Genomic DNA, 26228 nt, shown 5'->3' on the forward strand with positions numbered 1-26228 from the left:
GATAGTTTCCTGAAGCCTGGAGAATGAGAGGGGTCGGTGCGCACCGATGCCTCTCGCTCTCCAGGCTTCAGCGAAAGCCTGCATTCGCACCATAGGACGCACACACATTTCCCCTTCATTTTTGGAGGGGAAAAAGTGCGTCCTATGGTGCGAAAAATACGGTAAGTTACATCATGCACTCTCTTGTGTATTCAGAAAGGAATCATTCAGGTGTCCTACATGCCAGGAAATGAAATTCCTGCTGATCTGTTGTCTAAGGTTGTTAACAGAGAACAACTTAAGGTTTATGTACAGAAGTTGCAATTGGGTTGAACCACAGGTACTACAGGTTACACGGAAAGGGGGAGGATGTTAGGATATAGTTCCATTCCACCTTAAAAAGGGAACAGGCTGTTGTGTGTCACATACTTGTTTACTTCCAGCTTCTCGCTGGGAACTTCCGTTTTGTATATAGCTTTTGTTCTGGCTGTTTTCCTGGACTCATGTTTTTCCTTTGTTCTGAACTACGTTGAATAAAGCTGTAAATATGCTCTCCTGTCTGCATCCTTTTGTTGTGGAGACTCTGCTGAAAGGATGGTCTTGGAATTTCTCTGTGGCTCATGTTACTAATTGACTGATGCTGTTCCACGGGAGACCGGTGATCGTCCAGAGACGACTGGGGCCTGCCTGATGCCTCCGTCTCCCTGGCAGTATCCCAACAGTGTGGGGGAACAGAAGGAAAAACAAATACACCCAATATAGGGTTGGTGTGTTTTCCTTTCCTTGCCAAGAAAAAGGGATGGCTTTGGATCCTGTAGACCCCAAACCTCCTTCAGTGACTCCTCCCTTGGCAGCTTTCACATCCATGAGGCAGCCATGGCCTATTGCAGGGATCACAGGATTGTGCCCTTAAGCTTGCATTTGGAAGGGACTTACTGAAAATACTAGTTGTACAGGGAGGGTGGTAAAAATCAGGGCATTCAAGTACACAACAACAACCATTTTTATTATTTGTACTTTGCCCATCTGACTGGGTTGCCTCAGCCACTCTGGGCAGCTTCCAACACAGTGATAGGATATAGATGACCCTGCAAGCAGGCCAACTGTTTTAGGTGGTGTTCACTAAATATGGCAAATGCATATTAACTCCCCACCCCCAGTGTGTATAAAAGGATGACTAACCAAATCTTATCATCACAGCACTATATATTCATACTAAGTGACCCCCTTGTCAAGGGCAGACCATGTTGCAGGATGTGGGAAGGATAAGCAGAAAGCTATAAGAGAATTTAAAATGTACTTGCTATTTTTGACAGCAGCCCAAACTAATGTAACATGCAGTTCCTTCCTAAGCAAAGCACAATAATTTACAGAATTCCTCTAACTTGACATCTGTTGGCTTAATCCATCACAGAGAATTTCAGTAATCTGGGTTGTTGTTGTTGTTTTTTTGAACAGGTTAACAACAGGATCCCAATTTGGTACATCCATTATATAAGTACCGTATATGGATTTATTCTATAACCAACTATTCTAAAAGTTGCAATGTTATTTATTTTGCAGTATGATTCTACAATAATCAGATACAAAGATAGACTTTACTTTTGTAGAGTTGCTAGTGCTTAAGAATTATCTTCATTCACATTTGTCCGTATAGGGCTAGTTACAGGAAATACTTTTTGCCTAAGATCTGCATTACCATACAACCCACTCTCATCTTGCCATGTGTTGATCCCATGTCTTCTGTAATCAGCCGTGTCAGTAAACTGAGAATGACATTTTCTGTGAACTACAGAGTAGCCATCTGGCTGAAGCTCAATCTAAAGAAAATACATTCAAGGGCATGTTATTAATCAGAAGGCAAATTTGTAAACCATTTTTGATGATAAGACAGGCAATGGTTGTGCTTGCACATCAAGCAAAACTCTGCCACAACCTAGAAAACCCAAGAAGCTGCTTTATACTGAATCCGACCATTGGTCCATCTGGCTCAGTATTGAATCATAGAATCATAGAGTTGGAAGAGACCACAAGAGCCATCGAGTCCAACCCCCTGCCAAGCAGGAAACACCATCAGAGCACTCCTGACATATGGTTGTCAAGCCTCTGCTTAAAGACCTCCAAAGAAGGAGACTCCACCACACTCCTTGGCAGCAAATTCCACTGTCGAACAGCTCTTACTGTCAGGAAGTTCTTCCTAATGTTTAGGTGGAATCTTCTTTCCTGCAGTTTGGATCCATTGCTCCGTGTCCGCTTCTCTGGAGCAGCAGAAAACAACCTTTCTCCCTCCTCTATGTGACATCCTTTTCTATATTTGAACATGGCTATCATATCACCCCTTAACCTCCTCTTCTCCAGGCTAAACATGCCCAGCTCCCTTAGCCGTTTCTCATAAGGCATCATTTCCAGACCTTTGACCATTTTGGTTGCCCTCCTCTGGACACGTTCCAGTTTCTCAGTGTCCTTCTTGAACTGTGGTGCCCAGAACTGGACACAGTACTCCAGGTGAGGTCTGACCAGAGCAGAATACAGTGGCACTATTACTTCCCTTGATCTAGATGCTATACTCCTATTGATGCAGCCCAGAATTGCATTGGCTTTTTTAGCTGCCGCGTCACACTGTTGGCTCATGTCAAGTTTGTGGTCAACCAAGACTCCTAGATCCTTTTCACATGTACTGCTCTCAAGCCAGGTGTCACCCATCTTGTATTTGTGCCTCTCATTTTTTTTGCCCAAGTGCAATACTTTACATTTCTCCCTGTTAACTGTTGGGGGCTTTTCAGAGTTTCAACTGGCGACATGACCAGCCCTACCGGGAGATGTCAGGGATTGAACCTGGAACTTCTACATGGGAAGCAGATGCTCCACCCCTAAGCTACAGCCCTTGTTGCCCCCATAGAAAACCTTGTGCCATTAGCTCCCCTGGTTAAACAGTCTTGGTTTAGAATAGCTACCATTTTCACAGTAGATAAAATAGACTAAAAATCAGTGCTAGGGCAGGCTTCCTCAACCTCGGCCCTCTAGATGTTTTGAGACTACAATTCCCAGCATCCCTGACCACTGGTCCTGCTAGCTAGGGATCATGGGAGTTGTAGGCCAAAAACATCTGGAGGGCCGAGGTTGAAGAAGCCTGTGCTAGGGCAACAAAGCAAACAGTTTTTAAAGCTTTATTCCTGGTGACAGCAACAGAAAATAATTTTTAAAAAACCAAGAGCAAAGAAGGAGAAGAGTGAATTTCTGGGATTGGAGGGTAAGCTATATCCCATGGTAATTTTCAGAGAGAAAAATATTTCACTTTATCCTTCTCATCCTAAACATATTTTATTTAAAGTAAATCCTCTTGATTTTGATTATGCTAATTTTCAAGTAAGCATGCTTAGGATTGCAGTCTTATTTTAAATGTTTGTTATTCAGTTAGATAATTTGTACGTGAAAGCTATCTTTCCTTTATGTGTACTACAGGGATCTAGAAAAAGGAGAGTAGATGGAGATGAGCTGTTTGTTGGGGGAGCATTTATCCCCCTTATTTCCTGCAAGTGATGCTGATGTTTGTTGGATCATGAAATTAGAGGAGGGCTTTCTGAAATTAATAGTATTTAACATTGTTGTCATTGCCTAGAGCTTGAAGGAAGCTTCAATAAATAAATGTAAAACCAGAATTCAAGCAAAAACCCACCAAGTCTATAGACAAGAAATGTAAATACCAACCCATTTCTTGTTTGATGGGTAGTTTTAAAAACAACAATAAAAACCATTCGTTATGTTTGCTGTTTTAAAAAAGATAACTAGCTAATAGAAACCTAACAGCTCTGCTATTTCCCTCCTACCATTATAGCTCAGTTTATGTGATGTGGTAGCATCAGGGTGGATAAAAATCAATGATTTAAAAAAAAAAATGTTTAAAAAACAGTTTTTTTAAAAAATCAGTTTTTTTATTTAAATTGGATTTTTAAAATGAAATGCTTTTGGAGGGAAAATCTTTCTAAAGATAGTTTTCTATCTAAGTTACATTATAGTCCAAAGGCTATTCATCAGGAAATAAGGATTTAAGTTTTTCATGTGTGCTAAAACTCAGTCTAAGGTTGTGGGGTTTTGTTTTTTTTAATTGTTTAACCACATCAGTTAACAAACATGGATACATATGCTATAATGCTATTGTTTTAGTTAAATAAATTGTTTGAATTGTCATTAAGGAAATGAGTATTATTCTCCTTCCAATAAAGTACAGCAGAAAAGTTGTCCAAATATAGACAGTTAACTTATTAAACCTCACAATTTCATAATTATCTGTCAATGTATTTCTAGTAGTATAACCAAATCAGTAATTTTTGATGTAACTGCAAAAACTACTTTGAAAAATTATTATTCCCTGCAGGATACATTAGGACTAAGGAAGCAAGGGATCTAATTGTCAGGAGACAGAGTAGCTGAAGGAAGAGGAACAAAGGGGAAGGACCAGAAGGGAAGGGGAAATAATCCAGGATGCTTGTTCTGGAGGGTTTCAATGGACATTGATGGACATTGTGTCCATCTTGGAGGGACCACGGTGGGACTTAATGCCCACCATGACCACTATGGTTTCTTAATACATTGTCGGCATGACGTTCTGCAGGATACACTTTGGATCTTGTATATTTGACGCCACAGAAAGTGGACAGTCTGGAAATCAGGGGCTTCTCTGTCAGTCCAATGTCTTGAACAGACTACTTCTTGGTGAGGTTTTGTCAAGATGTGGCCTGACAATGGGGAACCTAATCTGATGAAAGGAAATTGTAGAGGCCCCCCAGTACAACTGAGAACCTGGAAGAACCTACAAAAGTCCCAAAGCAGACTGTAGTGCCTCAGCTCATGAATGCCTTGTCTGAGCTGTGCAGCACAAGGACCACAGCCCATGCCCTGCCTTGATCCCCAATGCTTCCTCTTCCACCATCCAGGCCTTAAGAGCAAAGACGGCAGGGAATTCACTGAGTTCCTGCAAAGCTCCACAGGTGAAGTCATTCAACATCTGTAGTGAGGGGCCATCAGTAGGCCAATGAGACCCAACTCTTTCTCATCTGAGTCAGGTGATCAGGTAAGGCATGCAAGAGCCGAATTGGTGTCTGGACTAAGTAGCTGGCAGCATAAATTTCAACAAGATGGAGGCACTGAGAGTGGGTAGTTTTCAGGTTCAAAAAATTGGTGTTTGTCCTGATCTGGGTGAGATTTCATTCTTCCTGAAAGGGTAGTGTAATGGTTATATGGGGTTGCTCGTGCGTAAGTTGCCGCCACTCCTGGCTAGGTTGCCTGGTTAAACCTTTTTCTGGCTGGACAGCCCTTCACTTCGTGGCTGTTTCAGTCGCTAGCAGAATCCGTCAGTGGGCGTTTCTTGAACTTCTTCCAGCAAAGAAGTTATTTGACGCCAAGTCTACGCCTACTTTCCCTGGACACAGTACTCCAGGTGAGGTCTGACCAGAGCAGAATACAGTGGCACTATTACTTCCCTTGATCTAGATGCTATACTCCTATTGATGCAGCCCAGAATTGCATTGGCTTTTTTAGCTGCCACGTCACACTGTTGGCTCATGTCAAGTTTGTGGACAACCAAGACTCCTAGATCCTTTTCACATGTACTGCTCTCAAGCCAGGTGTCACCCATCTTGTATTTGTGCCTCTCATTTTTTTTTTGCCCAAGTGCAATACTTTACATTTTTCCCTGTTAAAATTCATCTTGTTTGTTTTGGCCCAGTTCTCCAATCTGTCAAGGTCGTTTTGAAGTGTGATCCTGCCGTCTGGGGTGTTAGCCACCCCTCCCAGTTTGGTGTCATCTGCAAATTTGATCAGGATGCCCTTGAGTCCATCATCCAAGTCGTTGATAAAGATCTTGAATAAGACCGGGCCCAAGACAGAACCCTGTGGCACCCCACTAGTCAATCTTCTCCAGGATGAAGAGGAACCATTGATGAGCACCCTTTGGGTTCAGTCAGTCAGCCAGTTACAAATCCACTGAGTGGTAGCAAAGTCAAGACCGCATTTTACCAGCTTCTTTACAAGAATATCATGGGGCACCTTGTCAAATGCCTTGCTGAAATCAAGGTAGGCTACATCCACTGCGTTCCCTTCATCTACCAGGCTTGTAATTCTGTCAAAAAACGAGATCAGGTTAGTCTGACATGACTTATTTTTCAGAAATCCATGCTGACTATTGGTGATCACAGCATTCCTTTCTAGGTGCTCACAGACTGTTTGCTTAATGATCTGCTCCAGAATCTTCCCTGGTATTGATGTCAGACTGACTGGGCAGTAATTATTTGGGTCCTCTCTTTTCCCCTTTTTGAAAATAGGGACAACATTTGCCCTCCTCCAGTCTGCCGGGACTTCGCCTGTTCTCCAGGAATTCTCAAAGATGACTGCCAGTGGTTCTGAGATCGCATCTGCCAGTTCTTTTAATACTCTTGGATGCAGTTCATCTGGCCCTGGAGACTTGAATACATCTAAACTAGCCAAGTATTCTTGTACTATCTCCTTAGTTATTCTGGGCTGTGTTTCCTCTGCTGAATCATTTGCTCCAAATTCTTCAGGTCGGGCATTGTTTTCTTTATCGGAGAAGACTGAGGCAAAGAAGGCATTGAGGAGTTCAGCCCTTTCTGTGTCCCCTGTTTGCATTTCACCATCTTCTCCTCTGAGTGACCCCACTGTTTCTTTGTTCTTCCTTTTGCTACGAAAATACCCATAAAAGCCTTTTTTGTTGCTTTTAACCTCTCTAGCAAGCCTGAGTTCATTCTGTGCTTTAGCTTTTCTGACTTTGTGTCTACACGTGCTGGCTATTTGTTTGAATTGCTCTTTGGTGGTTTCCCCCCTTTTCCATTTTTTGTACACATCCTTTTTTAATCTTAACTCAGTTAAAAGTTCTTTAGATAGCCACCTTGGCTTCTTTAGGCACCTTCCATGTTTCCGCCTCATTGGTATTGCCTGAAGTTGTGCTTTTACTATCTCCCTCTTAACAAACTCCCAGCCATCATGAACTCCCTTTCCTCACCCAGTACTTCCCTAAGTTTTATGAAGTCAGCTTTCTTAAAGTCAAGAAATTGAGTCCTAGTATGCTTGGCTGCTCCTTTCCGCTGTATAGTAAACTTCAGAAGAGCATGATCACTCGCGCCTAATGATCCTTCCACTTCTACCCCACTAACCAGGTCATCAACATTGGTTAGGACCAGATCCAAAATGGCTGTTCCTCTTGTTGCTTCTCCCACTTTCTGGACAATGAAGTTGTCTGCAAGGCCAGTGAGGAATCTGTTTGACCTTTTGCTCTTGGCTGAGTTTGACATCCAACAAATATCCGGGTAATTGAATTTTGATTTTGTCTTGTTATATTTTGCTGCATTTTTAAAATTATGTTAATTAGTTTTTATTTGTGCTTAAGTACACTCTCCTGGAATCTTTGTATGATGCATATGTAAGGAATATTTTAAATTAAATAGTCAAGAAACTATGTGATAGTAGCAGAGATTAAGGAGACATAGAGGGTGCCTAGGCATGCTTAGAAGGAGCTTGAGGAGCCAAGGATGCTAATGATGGCAAATGCATTTTACACATTAACTTGAAGCAGAACCTTGCGCTGGTATGCTTAATGAGATCAAAATGTCCAAAGGATGTGCATATGGTAAAAAAGGTAAAAGGTAAAGGACCCCTGAAGACAGGAATGCCTGGCGTGCTCTGGTCCATGGGGTCACAAAGAGTCCGACACAACTAACGACTAAACAACAACAAAAGGACCCCTGGACGGTTAAGTCCAGTAAAAGGCAACTATGGGGTTGCGGCACTCATCTCGCTTTTCAGGCTGAGGAAGCTGGTGTTTGTCCACAGACAGCTTTCTGGGTCATGTGGCCAGAATGACTCAACCACTTCCGGTGGTGTCTGATGGGACACCGTGACAAGTGCATATGAGAGAGACAGAAGGGCGGGGAGAGGGAGAGAGACAGAGAGTGTTCATCATGATCACAGGTGAAATGTGTACTGACAAACACTTTCCTCTATGAGTTGCCATGGTTACAAAAATATCTGGCCATGATTCCCATTCTGCTAAAATCCCTGGCGCGTAAAGGAAGGGATCCAGAGCAAGCCATGATTCATCCACACACTTTCCTTTCTCATTTACTGGCTTAACTCTGTATTCCATACACACACAATTAATCAATGCAATTTAAGTGGTAAAGTTAACATTTCTCACTGCTACTAGAGACCAACAAATAATACAACAGGTTTGCAATCCAGTTAAAGATTATGGGTTATGTTCAAGGTAGCGCCAAGGTTATCATTCTATCAACGCAAGGATTTTTCCTTGCATGACAGAATCTTCTTCCTCCACCCAACTTTGTCCCTAACCCTCTAGAGCACATTTGGGGACACCACAGGGTGTGTACAGTGGGGTTGGCCCATAAGGTGGGGTGAAGAAACCACTTTGGGCAATGGGTGCCTCCCCTGTCCCCCCACCTCTGCCACCGGCCTGAGTCTGGACATTAGGTTAAGGCCAACAATTACTCAGCACTAGGTAGCGTGGCAGCAGCATGATCAGGGAGGAGCAAGGGCCTCAAACTGTTGCTGTGAGTTCCCACATGCTTTCTCATTCACACATACCCATGGTATGGCTTAATGTTATGTGCAAACTGGGCTGCTATCCAATTTCATTGCTATGTAATATATGTAAAATTGACTATCTTGGGGTGAATCTACATATTTCATTTACCTAGTAGAGCCTGTTTGAAACAACCTCTGAATGGCTACTGTTCTACACATGAAGGTCTTGATGTGAAGCATGGTAGAAAACAACCATTCTGCTCTTATACTTACATATGGTTCATAGTCATATGGTGGAACATAATCTGTTTGGTATGTTGTATCTAGAAACCTGTAACACAGATAGTATATATTATACCTAGCTTTTGTGTAATGTTTTTAACTTGTCTGTCTCTAAGAGCTCTTAGAAAAACAATTTAAAAGATATAGTTAACGTTGATCTTTTAGTAAGCAAGACCAAAGTAGTGGGAAAAGGTATTTTCAGTGTGTGTTCCCATAGCTGTTAGAGTCAAGTTATACTTTACAGAATTTATTCTCCTTTGGATTTGGACCAAATGAGGATTGCTAATTTCCAGAACCCCCACAATTGTCTTTCAGTACTAGAAAAATTTAGCAGCTATGCCTGAGGCACAGGAAGAGTAATACTTCCAGTGAACTGCCAAAAAGTGTCATGCTAATGAAAATAGAAGTATTCCTGTGATTTGTCATATAACATGTTGCATTCGATTGGAATTTTCTGACAGAAGTTGATCTATTCTCAGCCTGTTTTTAACTGGAGAATCCCAAAGCCCAGTTCACCAACACAGCCCACAGCAGAACAGTTCCAGATATGAGTTTTCCAAAGCACTGCTTTTTTGCAGGGACAGTTCTCATGGCCCTTGGCATCCCTATATGGATGAGAGGATGGCACAGGTAGAGCACTACATTCATATGAACAGTCCAGTTGTTTGTACTTATTTCATACATGTATACAGCTGGAAAGTTCTTGAAGCGATTTAGAGGAAAATTGAACAAACCCACAACTGCTGCCAATCAATTTCAGAATATGGCTCTTAGGAGGGTAGGAATGGATTGTGCCAAGTTGGCATTTGGACAGCCATGGCAGTACAAGGATTGATGTAGGTGGACACTGGAATTTCCAGCCCTGACCCAAAGACTCTATTTACAATTTTAACAAGTTACAAGAGAATATGTAATAATAATAATAATAATAATAATAATAATAATAATAATAATAATAATAATTTATTTATACCCTGCCCATCTGGCTGGGTTTCCCCAGCCACTCTGGGCGGCTTCCAACAAAGTATTAAAATACAGTAGTCTGTTAAACATTAAAAGCTTCCCTAAAGAGGGCTGCCACCTTCTGCCCCTCACTTAAATCTTATCTCATTCACTTCCAGGACTGGAACCCAGGTAAAGAAAAGTGCCCAAGCACAAGAAGGCACGGGTATATTTAGCTTTCCTTGCTCATATGCACCTTTTGATGTAGAAATCAGACCCTACCCAAGCCTATACTTGATATATGAACGGGGCAGATACAAGAACAATAAATGTGGCTTCAGTCTTCTCACCTAGTTCAGCCCTATGATGAAAGCAGCAGCAATCATGAATTCATGATTTATTACATACCAAGCCAATAAATAAAACAAAGCATGTTCTGATCATCCTGTAACAAGATCATCTTGTAACCTTTTTAAAGATGATCTCTGTAAAGTTTGTACTCTGAGCTAGTGACTAACTTTTTAAAATATGTTCAGAGTTGCCATGAAGGGCAAATGATCCAGCTCTAATAAGCATTATAATATCTAGCTTTCAGGAGAGTTGCAGGGGGATAAATATCAAGTTTATGGGGTCTAGCTAGTTTACCCACTAAAATATTCAACCACACTGCGATCCCACATCCCAGCCTCGCAAAGCGGCGCAGGGCTGGCAGGGCAATGTGAGGATGCAACAGGAACATGTGTGCTTTGGATACATGCCTACTGCATTCTTGCATCCCCCTGTCAGCTCTGTGCCCAGTGCTTTTCCCGTTGCAAAGAGCCCCCAAGCCCCAAGAAGGAGGAAGAGATGTTGTTGACCCTCTTGGAACCTCCTTGCACCCTGCTCGGCTCGTTGCCCCTCAGCCTTCCAGTAGGAAAAGGCGCAGGCTGAGAAAAAGCAGGGCATAAATAAGAAGGATGGAAGGCAGGCACAGCATGCAGCCTTCTCTTCTGTTTTCATGCCTCTGCACTGCCAGACGGACGCAGCCTGGAAGGCGAGTGGAGCGCATGGAGGAGCCTGACTGCATCAGAGGCAGCACAGCCACGGAGAGGTGGGGACAACACTGACAGATGGGAGGGGACAACAGTAGCACAGATGAGGCAATTTGGGTGGGTCTTTCCCACTTGAGTGGTGCCCTCAGTGATTAGTCCTCACTTGCTGCACTCCTAGCCCCGCCTACCTGTGAGTAAGACCTGTAATTTACACAGACTAATATTTAGTCATATGGTGCCTTCAGGCAGCCTGTTTATTGAGCATCCATCTTAATTTGTTTGCAGGGAGATTAAAAGACATTGGCTGTTTAAGGAACCTTCATTCCAATTTGTCTTCAGGGAGGTGACAAATCAAAGGTAGTGTTATCCCACACTTTCCAGTGCATTTTCCTGCATGTACCTTGTTGCAAAAAGTCTGATCTTTGGGGGAAGTGGGCTTGTTGTGCAAGACATCCTAGTCAACTATAATGGCACAACCTAAATTTACTAGTACAGTGGTACCTCAGGTTACATACGCTTCAGGTTACATACGCTTCAGGTTACAGACTCCACTAACCCAGAAATAGTGCTTCAGGTTAAGAACTTTGCTTCAGGATGAGAACAGAAATTGTGCTCCGGTGGCGCAGCGGCAGCAGGAGGCCCCATTAGCTAAAGTGGTGCTTCAGGTTAAGAACAGTTTCAGGTTAAGTATGGACCTCCGGAATGAATTCAGTACTTAACTTGAGGTACCACTGTATGTGCTTGAATCCTACCTGAAAATAGCAACTGTCTGGAAGCACAGTTAGCCTACTTATCTATTTACCACATTGTCTACAAATACAGTGGTACCTCGCAAGACGAATGCCTCGTAAAACGAAAAACTCGCAAGACGAAAGAGTTTTTCGTTTTTTGAGTTGCTTCGCAAGACGAATTTCCCTATGGGCTTGCTTCGCAAGACGAAAACGTCTTGCAAGTTTGTTTCCTTTTTTGTAAAACCGTTAATACCCAGGGTGCATTGCTTGAAGAGGTGCAGTTGCGACTTGACTTCGAGGAGCAACTCATAGCACGCAGTGTGGTAGCCTTTTTTGAGGTTTTTGAAGACTTTGGTGATTTTTGAAGCTTTTCCAAAACTTCTTTTGCAGCCATTTGGTAAGTTAAACTTTTAAAACTTTTTGGGGGGGTTTTGGATTTTGGGTAGGGGTGTTTGGAATTCAAGGACTTGGTGTTGGGGAGGGGTTTGCAAGAATCTGGAAGCTTGTGTGGTTTTTTTCTGCATTTTTATGATTTTCTGTGACCATTGGGCCACTCTGCTGTTGTTTTAAAAAAAAATCTGGGTTTGAATTTCTGCGTGGTGGGTTGCTGGAGGAATAGTTGGGGAGGGGTTTGCAAGAATCTGGAATCTTGTGTGTTTTTTTCTGCATTTTTATGATTTTCTGTGACCATTGGGCCACTCTGCTGTTGTTTTAAAAAAAAATCTGGGTTTGAATTTCTGCGTGGTGGGTTGCTGGAGGAATAGTTGGGGAGGGGTTTGCAAGAATCTGGAATCTTGTGTGTTTTTTTTCTGCATTTTTATGATTTTCTGTGACCATTGGGCCACTCTGCTGTTGTTTAAAAAAAATTTCTGGGTTTGAATTTCTGTGTGGTGGGTGGCTGGGTGCTTTTGAATTTTTTGGATGTGAAGCACTGATTTTTGGGGGGGGGGTTGCGAAGGTAGGAGCTGTGCTGCCATGGAACCCAAGAAGACTGCTGCTGCAGAGGCCAGCGAGAGGAAGGAGAAGGTTACGCTGGAAATGAAGAAGGAGATCATCCGGAAGCACGATGGTGGAATGTATGTGACAGACCTCGCCAGGGAGTACGGGAGGAATCCATCGACCATCGGGACCATCCTGAAGATGAGGGAGAAGATCCTTGCGACTGATGCAGCCAAGGGAGTCACCAGGATCGTGAAGAACCGCCCAGCTGTTCTGGAGGAGGTGGAGAAGTTGCTGCTCATCTGGTTGGAAGAGAAGCAGCGTGCAGGGGACACAGTGACTGAGGCCGTCATTTGTGAGAAGGCCAAGGCCTTGCACGCAGACCTCGTCCGGCAACAGCCAGGAACCTCAGGCGAGCCAGAAGTCTTCAAGGCAAGCAGAGGCTGGTTTGACCGGTTCAAGACAAGATCTGGAATCCACAGCGTGGTCAGGCATGGAGAGGCTGCCAGTTCTGATGTTCCCGCGGCTGAAGACTTTGCAGCGGAGTTCCTGGAGGTTGTGAAGACGGAGGGCTACGTTCCACAGCAGGTCTTCAACTGCGACGAGACCGGGCTGTTTTGGAAGAGGATGCCCAAAAGGACTTTCATCACACAGGAGGAGGCCAAGTTGCCTGGCCACAAGCCCATGAAGGACCGTCTGACCCTGCTCTTCTGTGCTAACGCAAGCGGCGACCTGAAGATCAAGCCCCTGCTGGTGTACCACTCGGAGAACCCACGGGCCTTCAAGAAACACAAGGTCGACAAGGAGCAGCTGAGTGTCATGTGGCGATCCAACAGTAAGGCTTGGGTCACACATGTGCTGTTTGTGGACTGGGTCAATCTTGCTTTTGGCCCTGCTGTCAAACAGTACCTGCTGGACAACGACCTGCCGCTGAAGGCTTTGCTTCTGATGGACAATGCTCCTGCTCATCCTACAGGCCTTGAGGAGGACTTGTTGGAGGAGTTCAGCTTCATCAGCATCATGTTCCTGCCGCCTAACACCACGCCACTGCTCCAGCCGATGGATCAGCAGCTCATCGCCAATTTCAAAAAACTCTACACCAAGGAGCTTTTCAGGCGATGCTTCGAGGTGACTGATTGCACCAACATCACCCTGCGGGAATTCTGGAAGGACCACTTCGACATCGTCACCTGCTTGAAGATGATCACCACGGCCTGGAATGGGATCAGCCAGAGAAATTTGAATTGTGCTTGGCGCTGCCTGTGGCTGGACTGTGTGGCACCAAGTGACTCTGATGCACCAGAGTCAACAGTGGTGCAGGACATTGTTTCCTTGGGGAGGACCATGGGCCTGGAGGTCACAGAGGAAGATGTCAGCGAGCTGGTGGAGGAGCACGACCACGAGCTGACCACCCAGGAGCTGGTCGAACTGCAGGCAGAGGCTGCGCAGGAGCAGGCCTCGCTGGAAGAGGAGGAAGCAAGTGAGGAACGGCTGTCCTCCAAAGAACTGAGGGACATTTGCCTGAAGTGGAAAGATGTGCAGGCTTTTGCACAGCGGCACCACCCTGACAAGGACCTGGCACATGACCTTGTAAACACTTTTGATACGAGGGTCATGTCGCCTTTCAGGGAGGTGCTGAAAAGGTGGATGAAGCAGCAGACCATGGACAGGTTCTTCAGCAAGAAGCAAAGAGTGGAAGAGGAACCTTCTTCGAGTTGTCCCCCAGAGTCTTAGAAAATGTACTGTACACTTTGTTGATTTTTAAATGTTTTTCTGTCATGTTTAGAAACTTAATTTATTGTTCCTTCAATTTTTGAAATGCTCTTTACAGTATGTGTGACTTTAAAGAGCACTTAATAAACTCTTTTTGTACCAAATTTGGCTTTGTTTGGACTTTTTTTGACCATAGGAACGCATTAATTGATTTTCAATGCATTCCTATGGGATTTCGTGCTTCGCAAGACGAAAAATTCGCTAGACGAAAAAACTCGCGGAACGAATTAATTTCGTCTTGCGAGGCACCACTGTACATCTATGCCCAAAGTGATTCTTCAGGAGTTCAGTGGAGCAATGCTATGCCAACCCCCACCCTTCCAAAATAGCAGTTACTGGAAAAGGGCAGATGAAAGGCAGCAAGTGACATGGGGCTTTGTAGAAGGACATTTTACTTTAATTACAGCAATATTTTCTTAAAATACAATGCATGTACTTTTGGGGTAAGGGGTTCAATTCTGGATGGGGGAAGGGAGTCAGAGTGTCATGGTCCACAAGTTAGGGGATGCCTTGCCCTGGGTGCTGGCAACCCATGCTACGCCGCTGAGCCTACTCACAGAAGTGCCTGCATGCTTGCCCAGCCTGGCTCGGGACGGAACCCATGTGAATGACTGTGCCCACCCTACTTGGGACATCTTGGCTTATGCCTAGCCATGAATTTAACACCTCTGCTTTAACTGCCAGCTTTGGAATAATCATGCCGAGAGTCTGGCTACCATGTGCACGAGTGACAGCCAGGGCAGATGCAAAGGAAGAAAGCCTCTGGACAAACACAGAGGGCTGTAGTCAATGTTAGTCAAACTCAGAGTAGACCCACTCAAATTAAGAGACATGGCTAATTCAAGAACGTAAATTTCAATGAGTTTAGTCTGAGCAGATGTTACAACCCAGAATGCCTAGGCCCCCACCCCAAGGAGAAATGTAGTCATAAAGTTACCTACATGGGAGAAAGGAAGGAAGCTTCTAGGCATGCACTGAGTGCAGTATAATTAACTGAGCCTATGCAGTCAGTGCTACCAGACTTCTGTTATAGTAATGCACTTTTAAATATGAAGTAGAGTTGCAGAAGATGGTGAAAAGCAAGATACCGGTATATTTTATAGCCAACACAGAAGTTTCTAAATGTAGAATTTTAATGTTTTACTATCTATGCAGTCTGTCAATATCTGTATTATAAACATTTATCAACACCATATTCTTTGGAAATAAATATGGTGAACCAGATGCTGATAAAATTAAAACTTAACATACTTTCGTTTCACCAGAAGTTGTTTCCTGCATCTGCTCCCTAGTCTTGGATATAATCTTGCCCTCCTTTGCTCTCAGATTTAATTCAATTTATTTTTTAAAGTAGCATTGGCCTTCTGGATTTGATTTACTGCTCCACTGCCTTTCTGTTTAGGGTCATTTAATTTGCTGTTTTCAGTTTCAAAGCCTCTCTCAAATGTTAATGCTAGTCATCTACTTTCCTCAAGTCTCAGTCACAATGCTAATCATTTTTAAAGTTTATGTTTTGGAACATAAATTGCTTGTAATTCTAGTAAGGTAAATACTGCAGCTTTTTTTATTCAAAACAAAAGCAGACAAAACCAGTTACTAGCCAGAAAACCTTTTAAAAGAAAATTATACTTTCCTCAAAAAATATCTCAAAATGTTTACATGAGCTAAAAGCCTGATTTGCACACCATGGTCAGCCAAACTATGGCTTCCTGGGACCATGCAAATCTGCAGGTTCCCAGGGAGGAGCTCACAGCCAGTTTGCTCCACACCTGTCTTTTCTACTCCCACAAAGCACTGAAGCTGGACTTAGCATATGGTGTGAACAAGCTCTCTCCTTGCTAACCCAGACTGTGCAGCCAAGGTTTATCCCTCAGATCCATTTTCTTTTGCATACACAAATGAACAGAAAGTGGAAGTGCTATGACAGAACATACAACCATTTATTTGGGACTATTCCAGTAATAACACTAACATCACTTACAGTGAGATCCTATACTGTACATGTATTCCCGGGTACTGAATCCTTAATTGCCAGGGAAATATTTCACTGGGTCATGGTCAAAAGCAACAGAAAACTTCTCATTGTGTTTCAAAATACAAAATTATGCCAATGCATTTAATGAAGAAATGAGTACTCCAGTCTTCTTAAGCAGTTTCAAGTTATCCTATGCAAGTATTGGAAGCAAACTCAAGAGGAAAATAAGATATCACAAGAGTTTTAACAAAGCAGCATGGAGAGGAAACATTCGTATTTTTCCTTGCTTGAAAATAAAAAATATGATTAATATTCTAATGCAAAATACAACCACTAAAATAATTAACTATGTTGGAACTGAAACTAGTGCACACATGTCACATGTTATCCAATGCAAAAACAGTGGTTCTTAATTACTTCTCTGTGAACACTATAGATCTTTCCAACCCTTAAAATGCAGTACAGAATCTGATCATAAATTATCTAGTTATTACAATTTTGCAAGTACTAACATTTTAAAGTGATCTGGAGAGTGACAGGGCAATACGGCTCCAGGACCTCTTTCAGGTAACCCTGTCTCCCTGCAAAAAGAGAGTTTTTCAGACTTCAAGCAAAACAATAAAGCATTAAGCAAGTCAGATATTAAGTGTTTTATGATGAATTCAATTCCCATGAGTGGGTGGGTATTAAATAAATGATCAGTAGTCATTGGATCAAACTCAGTTATTAAGAGACATTATTGCCACAATGTTTTCATGCTACAATAAAATGCTGTTGCTTTTGACACAGTTGTAGGGTTATTACACGGCATTTTTGCAAGTGGTCACTACTGCTCTCTACTGGATGAAATGTGACAGACGGGTTCAAACATTTATTTATTTCTAAACTTTACTGCTTAGCAGTAGCTGAAGAGCAAAACTATTCTCATCCTGACAAATGTCTCTAGTATAGAGCATAACTTTCCATCTCAACAGCACAAAGAGGCAAGGTACAACATTAATTCTGAACTAAACAAATTTAATGGAGGATGCCAGTTTCTCATTCTACTTTTGATGAACTACCACCTCTATCACAGATACTTTGGAGCAAATGTAGAAATTATTGGCATCCAATATTAATGGCACTCAAATGTTTGCCATACAAATAGCGTAAGATATGAAGAAAAAGGGGGCGAAAACAGGAATTCACAATGTGCTATATCCTATAATGCAGTATTATTTGAATACTGAGTATGGATTCAAAAGCTTCCAGAAATACCTGCCAATAACAGCTATTTCAAAATTATCTTCATCCAACAGAGACTTCCGAATGTCTAGCTCTTTATATTCTTTAATTCTGTAGGGTTGAGACAAATGATCTTCATATGTGGTTACCCATTTCTAAATGGAAATGTGACAGAGAAAGGAATGGGTTTTAGAAACACACCAGCTGTCAACTTATTAAATGTAATGAAAAAATTACCGTATTTTTCGCTCTATAACACGCACCCGACCATAACACGCATGTAGTTTTTAGAGGAGGAAAACAAGAAAAAAAATATTTTAAACGAAACAGTGGATGTATTATTTTTGTGGTTCATGCTGTGGCCACAGACATGTGATCTGACAGTGAGTTTGGAGTAGCCCAATGCAAAAATCCTGAGGATCCATGTGGATCCATGCTTTGTAACCACGTTTTTGCACCACTGCGGCCCCAGGCAACAGTGGGTGCGTGATTTTTTTGGTGCAAGATGTAGCCATGGACATGCTATGTGATCTGATGGTGAATTTGGGGTGACCCAGTGCAAAAATCCTGAGGATCCATGTGGATCTGTGCTTTGTAACCATGTTTTAAGTGGGAGGGGAGGAAAAGCACTCAAGGGACAAGGAGCTCGCGTGGGGTGTGTGGAGAAGGATGCTGCTAATAATGCAGGAGAGGGGTTTAAGGGGAGAAGGAACATGCCTGGGGTGTGTGGAGAAGGATGCTGCTAATAATGCAGGAGAGGGGTTTAAGGGGAGAAGACGCACGCATGGGGTGGGTGGAGAAGGATGCTGCTAATAATGAAGAAGAGGGGTATAAAGGGAGAAGGCTCCTCTCCTCTCCCGCTTTGCTCCTTTAAAGCAAGCAGGCTCTGCTTTTCTCCCTCCTCCCCGCTCATCCCCGGCTTAGCGAGCTGAAAAACTTTGCTGCTATTTAGCGAGCTGAGTGGGGAGGAGAGAGGGACAGAGAGCCTGCTTGCTTTAAAGGAACCAACCGGAACCAACCGAACTCTCCTCTCCCGCTTTGCTCCTTTAAAGAAGCAGGCTCTCTGTCCCCCTCTCCTCCCCACTCAGCGGCTCTTCTCCTGCTTTGCTGTTTCAAAGCAAGCCACGGAGGAGGGAAGGAAGGGGAACCATGGATCCTCTGCTCACGACTGCAGCAGATCCCCCCCAATCCCCCACCACCACCCGTAGGCATTCCCTCCATAATACGCACAGACATTTCCCCTTACTTTCTAGGAGGAAAAAAGTACATGCTTTTATGTGCCAATTATTCTTATGGATGTAGAGTATTTTTCTGGAAGAAGTTCCTGATCCTGCCATTATACTTCTCCTCCTCCTCATGCTTCCCCCCTGCCTCACTCCTCTCCCTTACTGATCCAACCATGTAGCCACATCAAACTTACCATGACCTATCTAGCCTGACAAGCATAAGACATGGATAGGTTTCTAGAAGCAAGCCGAACCCCATCCTTCCTTGGCCTGTGTCAATAATTTCATGGGAGGGCAAGGAGTTACAGAAATCCCTTCCACCTCCTTGGCCTTAGATCCATTATGCTGTGAGTTGAATTTGCTTCCAAGAGATGCATGTAAGGAATGAGTCCACCACAGCAATTAAGAAACTGATTCCAATCATGTTGAAAATAAATAATATTTCCACACTTTAGGGAGCTTTTGATTAGAGAGGAAATAATCTAATAATCTGCATATCATATTGACTGCCCTCTGCTTTTTTGAGGTTTGGAGGATCAGAATGTGACAGAATATTGCGGAACAGCTATTTTATATATCAATACTTTAAAACTGGCACGACCCACACACCCATTTAGTTGAATGAATTGATAAAAGGTATACTATTCTTGCATGACGGCTCTACCACCAACTATATGGTCAAGATATACGTTAATACAGTCGTACCTCCGTTTACGTAACCCTCTGGTTACGTAAACTTTGGGATGCACGCGCAGCAAACCTGGAAGTATTTTACGGGTTTCACCGCATGCGCGTGCACAGAAGCGGTCCTCAGGTTGTGGAAACCTTGGGATCGAACTGGACCTCCAGAACAGATCCCGTCCGCAACCGGAGGTACCATTTTAATTCACTTACAATTAAATCAGTGTATAGGTTTGTATCAACTGCTATAATAATATAATGTCAGTTTTTGGATTTGATTTGAACTGGCCTCAGAAAGTTAAGCAAGGAGTATATTCAGATTAATCTGATTCCATGAAAATCAAGGTGTGCTAAACTCTGCAACTCTCTGCTTTAAGAATTATGCTGGCTTTCACGTTCCCAGCAGGTTGCTCCTGCATTTTATTCACCCTTCCAACTTCACCTGGTTTGTATTACATTTATAATATTTTTTATTTGTTGAATCAGCACTCAGGGCTTATCCACACTTCCCCTTTTCCCACTGCTTTCCCCTGGGGAAAACCGCTGTTTAGCACTCAACTGGAAAAAATAGCAATTCTGGTTTTCCCTGGAGGTAAGGCAAGGGGGAAATCACTCGGACCCGTGCCTAGAAAGCTCCGGTCAACTGGAAAACTGCTTGGATGCATGCTTTCTAGTCATGACATAAGCGAAAGTGTGGAAGAGCCCAAACAGTTGACTCATGTGTGAATGGTCTCCATCTCCCACCGCCAATGAAAACTAATCAATGAATGGATAAAGAACCTACCCACATGACACTGACACAAAAATCTTGCATGTACATGATGTAAAATAATGAAAGTTCACTACCCCACCCCCGTACATCTTTTCTCCCTCAACCTCATACTCTCTATAACTTTGGTGTCTCACATCAAAAGTACGCTAGTGGTCAACATTGTAGAAACCTGTTGGAAAAACTGTATTTCTGAGGTTTGATGGCTTATAACACCACTTTTTTGGAGTAATACCATAAAGTTATATATCAATGGAAAGATAATTTAATGAAGAATGCAATGCAATAACTTTTATGAAGGATTATTTATTACAACAGAAGTCATAAAGAAGAAATGTGAAACACATAGAAAAAATTAGATATACAAAAATTCTCACACGGAGGGAAGCATTCACCACCCCACGAAGCCCATCGCCCAGCCCTTCCCGGCTAGCTTTTATAAGCCAGGATGGGCAAGGATCAAGGAGACAAGTGGTTGGTTTCACTCGTCCAAGCAGCCTGTCCACATCCTCGGAGGTAACGGATTGGAATTGATCCCATGCAATTTGACTAGACAGGACTCTAGCACTCTCCCGCCCTGGCCCTGCTCCCACGGTGGCGTCTACCTCTTCCCGAATCTGAGCGACTTTATCTGCAAAAAACTTTGCAAAATCATTCCAGGAGATCATGTGGCCCGTACTGGGCCCCGATGTAGCAGGTGGTTCCGCTAAATTGCGGACCACCTGAAAAAGTCTCCTGCTGCTGTTTTCTGCAGATGCAATAGAGGCGGTGAAAAAGTCTTCTTCGCCGTCGCTACCACCACTTGGTAGGCTCAACATTGAGCTCTAACCTGTGTCCGGTCAACTTCAGAATGGGTCATCCGCCACCGGCGCTCTAGCCGTCTCAATGATTGTTTCATTGCCCTCAGATCCGTGGAAAACCACAGGGCTGTCCGGGCTCCATGCAATCGGAGAGGGCGCTTCGGAGCCAAACAGTCAATAGCCCTGGTTAACTCCACATTCCAGCAGGCCACGAGGGAATCAGCTGAAAGGCCATCAACATGGGATAAAGCAGCCCCTACCACTCTCTGGAAACCATTTGGATCCATTAAGTGGCGGGGGCGGACCATCCAAATCGGTCCCACCTCCCTGTAGAGGGGAAGGGTTGCGGAGAAGTCAAGTTGCACCAGGAAGTAGTCTGACCATGGCACTTCTTTCATTTCGCTTTTACTTAGTGTCAGATCACCAACATCCATAGAGGTAAACACCAGGTCCAAGGCATGGGTTGGGCCAAACTTATTCAGGGACAGCCCCATGGAGGCCATGCTTTCCACGAAGTCCCAAGCGGCCCCTTGTAAGGTCGTGTCGACATGGATATTAAAATCCCCTAGGACAACCAAACTAGGTGTCTCCAGGAGAACATCCGCCACGACCTGAAGCAGCTCGGGCAGGGAATCCTTGGTGCAGCGGGGAGGTCGGTACACCAAAAGGAATCCTGTACTGCCCCTATTGCCCAACTTCCAGAACATGCACTCAGAGAACTGGGTCTTCCCAATAGGACCCCTGGTACAAACTAATGACTTCCTAAGAATCACTGCAACCTCCCCTCCCCGCCCACAAGGCCTGCGTTGCTGTGCGTAAGAGAAACCTGGTGGACAAGCAGCGGCAAGGACAGGCCCATCTGCTTCATCCAACCAAGTCTCTGTTACACATGCCAGGTCAAGTCCTCCATCCATGATCAAGTCATGGATGGCAGTGGTCTTATGAATCATTGACCTGGCATTGCACAGCAGCACCTTCAGGTCATGTGGGTATCCCTTGCTGATTATAGTATCCATCCGGTCAGGACCAGACCTGGAGGCAGGAATAGTCCTCAGACAACGACTAAACCTGCCCCCTCTGTAATGACATGGTCTGGTCTTAGCGTAACTCCTCCTCCTACCCGTGATCACTGAGATCGGTTGTCCCAGTGCATCCCCCCCTGTGGAACATGCCCCAGCCATTTTGTTGGCTGGGACCCACTCCCCGGCAGCCCTGACCCCTCCCCTTAAGAACAAAATAAGACCTTAAAACAAAAAAAAACCCACAAAAAAACCCAGAAAACAAAAAACAATACAAATAAAAAACTGTAAAAATTACAAATCCATCAAAATCAAACAAATTCCCAACTAAACATCCATCCCACCCCCATCCCCGTATATAAAAAATAAAATAAAAAGGAAAAGGAAAATTTTAAAACATTTTAAAAAGAACTCTGCACCCCTCTGGATCCCCCTGGGCCGCAGCAGTGACAGCAACGGTCCCTGTGAGGCCTGTCAGGCCCCGCCCTGGGCCAGGTGGTGAGTGCCAGGAGCAGGGCCCTCAGGCACTCACACAGGAGAGTCCTCCTGGGCAGCAGAGCGCAGCAGTCCTTATGAGGCTTCAGGCCCCGCCCTGGGCCAGATGGTGAGTGGCAGGAAGGAGCAGGGCCCTCAGACACTCACACAGGAGAGTCCTCCTGGGCAGCAGCGCAGCAGTCCCTGTGAGGCTTCAGGCCCCGCCCTGGGCCAGGTAGATGGTAAGCGGCAAGAGCAGGGCCCTCAGACACTCACACAGGAGAGTCTTCCTGGGCAGCAGAGCGCAGCAGTCCCTGTGAGGCTTCAGGCCCCGCCCTGGGCCAGGTAGGTGGTAAGCGGCAAGAGCTGGGCCCTCAGACACTCACACAGGAGAGTAATAAAAGAAAGCAGGAACAAGGGAAATAAACTTTCTCCCAACAGCCAGAACATGGGAAGTGCTCTTGAAAATTTTAATTTGGAAAGTATAATTGGCTTTACTGTTTGTATTATGATGTGGCAAGAGTCAGTTTGATTTGTTACCAATTGGAATGTTATTAACTGAAAATTAATAAAAAAAATTATACAAAAATTATCACCATGTCAGTTAATACTTAGTTGGGTAACCTTTAGCTTTAATTATGGTCTTACAACGCCTTCGCATGGAGTGAACCAAGTTTTTTCGTTCTGCAGCTGTAATAATGTGAAACCCAGATTGAATTATTGCCTTTATTAATTGGGTTTGTATTGCTGGCTCCATAGATTTTCAATTGGGTTAAGGTCTGGGCTATGTATTTGGGGGCATTTACATTCCCATTAATGATGCAAATTCTGCCCAAACCTTTTGCTGTCATACAACCCCAGATTACAACACATACCTGGGTGTTTCACTGTAGGTGTAATGTAAGTAGGATGTAAATCTCCAATTCTCCTCATGTATTTCATGCCATCACTACCAGGCAAGGGCATTTTGGTCTCATCACTCCAAATAACACTGTCCTATTATTCCACCGTCCAATTAACATGGGTTTTAGCTCAGTTTAATCTTTTAAACCTTTGTTTAAGAGATAAAAATGGCTTTTTCCTTGGAATTCTAGGATTTAGACCATATTCCTAAAGTCTGCACCAAACAGTCCTTGCACTCAACTTCACATTACATTGCACCATGTCACCTTATATACACCCAGATAATTTTCTTCTGTCACGTAGGCACAGTCTTTCAATTCTTCAGCAGAGCTGTCTGGGCTCCATGCAATCAGAGAGGGCGCTTCGGAGCCAGACAGTCAATAGCCCTGGTTAACTCTGCATTCCAGCGGGCCACCATTTGAAAGGCCATCAACATAGTATAAAACATCCCCTACCACTCTCTGGAAACCATTTGGATCCATTAAGTGGTGGGGTGTTATGAGCCATCAAACCTCGGAAATACACTTTTTCAAAAAGGTTTCCACAATTTCGGCCACTAGTGTAACATCCGCAGAAAGGACTCTTAGAACCTAAAGCAAAGATGCTGTATGTACTTCTGTTACCCAAGAAAATCTTTTTTTTTAATAATAATAATAATATCTTTATTGTCATTGCCCCCTCTCGGGGACAATGAAATTACTTCAATCTTCAATAAAAACAAAAAACAATATAAAAAAGTAATTGTATTTAGATGGGCTAGTTATTGGAAAGTTCTGCCTGCTGGTTTCTGATGGCTCTTTTACACATACAACATCAGGTATCATGCATGAAAGGAGAATACTAAGCCACTTCTGGCGAACCAGAGCAGTGCACGGAAACGCCGTTTACCTTTCCGCCGGAGCGGTACCTATTTATCTACTTGCACTTGGACATGCTTTCGAACTGCTAGGTTGGCGAGAGCAGGGACCGAGCAACGGGAGCTCACCCCGTCGTGGGGATTCGAACCGCCAACCTTCTGATCAGCAAGCTCAAGAGGCTCAGTTGTTTAGACCACAGCGCCACTCGCACAGGATTGGGCTACTGTATTAAGACTTTTTTTCAGTCACACAATCCTCCCCATTCCATACAACAACCAGCTTTTAAAACTAAGACAATTTTAAATAAGTTATATTGCTACTGAAATTTATTTTTAAAATATTTCTAATTATTCTTCATATTCAAATACAAGGAATAATATTTTGACAGCTAATTAAAGTTATACTCCTGACATGTTTATAGGCATGAAAGAGGAAAGACGCTTTCTTACCTCATCTATGGTTCCAAGTCGCCAGTAGGTAGAGCGACATAAGTTTTTAGAGCCCAAAGGAATTTCATGTATGTCATAGTCCTTAGGTTCTGCTTCTCTCTTGTAGTACCTTAAAAAAAACAAAACGGTAATAAGCTAGATGGAGTTACAGATAGGTAGCCGTGTTGGTCTGCCATAGTCAAAACAAAACAAAATTTTTCCTTCCAGTAGCACCTTAAAGACCAACTAAGTTAGTTCTTGGTATGAGCTTTCGTGTGCATGCACACTTCTTCAGATACAGATGGGTGCTACCAAAGAAGCACACACAACAGATGCGCACGCCATTTCGGGGGGGGCACTTTCAGAGTTTTTAGGGTGTTACTTGAAGCACTACAAACAATTGAAGCCATTTCAACCACAGGCTGCGCCAGAAGATGCACGCCCAGCCGGAATGGAAAAACCCCTAACTCGAGCACGCCTTTCCCCCAGCACCACGCTCGCACCGGAGCCCAGGCACTTCCCGCCGTCGCGCCTCCGGGAGCCTTTCCCTCACCAGCGGTGCACCAGGGTGGGCCTCCCGTAGTCGGCGCAGGGCGAGCGCAGCGTCAGGGCTCCCCGGCGCTCCATCACGTCCGGAGGGCCCAGCTCCATCGCGGCCGCCCCACAAGCGCGGCGCCCTCTCGCCGCCTCAGAGGGCTCCTCGCCGCGCGCGCCTGGTCGCCGGGGCAACCACAGAGGCTTCGCGACCGCTCCGCCCCAAGAGCGGAACTTTTTCTTCCACGTTTCTTCCGCGGCCGCCTCAGTGCGGGGGAAGGGGCAGAGGCCCCGCCAGGCAAGCAGCGAGGCGACCCGAGGCAGCAGCCTTCTTTAGCAGAGCCCCAGCAAGCCCCGTTGGGCTGCTGCACTAAAAAATATAACCACCTCGGTGTGGTAGGAATACTTGGTAAAAACACCCTTTGCGTGAGAAGCCCGCGCGCATCCCAGGCTGGTTGTGGCGAATGAAGTTCACTCTGCACATGCACAGAGGCACTGTTGTGTCGATCGCTTCATTGCTATACAAAGGTTGCTGGATGTAGGGCCTAAATTCAACCAAGGCTCAAAGGGATGCAGCATTTCGGACTAAATTAACTCCTTGTGTATAAGGGGATTCCCTGCGCGTCACGTGAGTAAGAGGATGCTTTCACCTGTCCAGTCGCTTGAAGGGATCACTAGGTGTCAGGGCAGCTACAGTAGATCTCTGTTTGCCCTACAATTCCTCCCGGCGCAGTCTTCCGTTGTACAAGGAGATGCCTTCAGTGGGCTCAAGCCCCAGTCATGGGCTGTGTCGGCCAGATAGACAATGACAAAGATTCTTCCCCCAGATGTAACTGTTCATAATTTATCTTGTGAAGCGCCCTGAATTATATGGATTCGTAGTATGCAAAATTAATTTAAAAAAATTAAATAAACCCCAATCCCCAACTCAATTCCAGGGTACATTGTGAAGGACTTTAGCATGCTAATGTCAACTCCCCCCCCCCAGTAAGCACATTGAAATGCACTGCTCTGAAACAGAATGGGCAAGATTGCACCTTGCACTGGCTGTGATTTCCAGGCAAGACTGCAATACAAGGCAGGCGTGCAGTTAAATACTGTCATAAAT

The 26228-nt window shown here is 44.2% G+C and overlaps 1 protein-coding gene across 3 annotated transcripts; it reads right to left on the reverse strand.

Annotated features, from left to right (window-relative positions):
• Positions 1-1421: 1421 nt before the first annotated feature.
• CFAP95 (cilia and flagella associated protein 95) lies at positions 1422-26210 on the reverse strand. Of its 3 annotated transcripts, none has more exons than XM_053408856.1 (6): positions 25596-26204; positions 24608-24716; positions 17463-17584; positions 16718-16786; positions 8806-8863; positions 1422-1799 (listed from the first exon to the last, which is right to left on the reverse strand). In XM_053408856.1, the coding sequence occupies exons 1-6, from the start codon at positions 25697-25699 to the stop codon at positions 1602-1604; spliced, it is 660 nt and encodes a 219-aa protein (XP_053264831.1). In that variant the 5' UTR covers positions 25700-26204; the 3' UTR covers positions 1422-1601. The 3 variants fall into 3 exon arrangements, with proteins under 3 accessions (XP_053264831.1, XP_053264832.1, XP_053264833.1); XM_053408857.1 differs by lacking the exon at positions 25596-26204 and adding an exon at positions 25140-25249; XM_053408858.1 differs by lacking the exon at positions 16718-16786 and having other exon boundaries at positions 25596-26210.
• Positions 26211-26228: the final 18 nt, after the last annotated feature.

The sequence above is a fragment of the Podarcis raffonei genome, chromosome 11 (genome assembly GCF_027172205.1).
Source record: "Podarcis raffonei isolate rPodRaf1 chromosome 11, rPodRaf1.pri, whole genome shotgun sequence".
NCBI lineage: Eukaryota > Metazoa > Chordata > Lepidosauria > Squamata > Lacertidae > Podarcis > Podarcis raffonei.

What these genes read in the sequence shown, in the direction of transcription:
- CFAP95 (XM_053408856.1), bottom strand. Translation starts at nt 25,699, where the DNA reads ATGCTGCATCCCTTTGAGCCTTGGTTGAATTTAGGCCCTACATCCAGC. An exon ending in GACTTGGAACCATAGATGAG is followed by an intron (nt 17,585 to 24,607) that starts GTAAGAAAGCGT and finishes ATTTCCATTTAG; the next exon opens with AAATGGGTAACCACATATGA. An exon ending in CATATGACTATGAACCATAT is followed by an intron (nt 1,800 to 8,805) that starts GTAAGTATAAGA and finishes TATTTTCTTTAG; the next exon opens with ATTGAGCTTCAGCCAGATGG.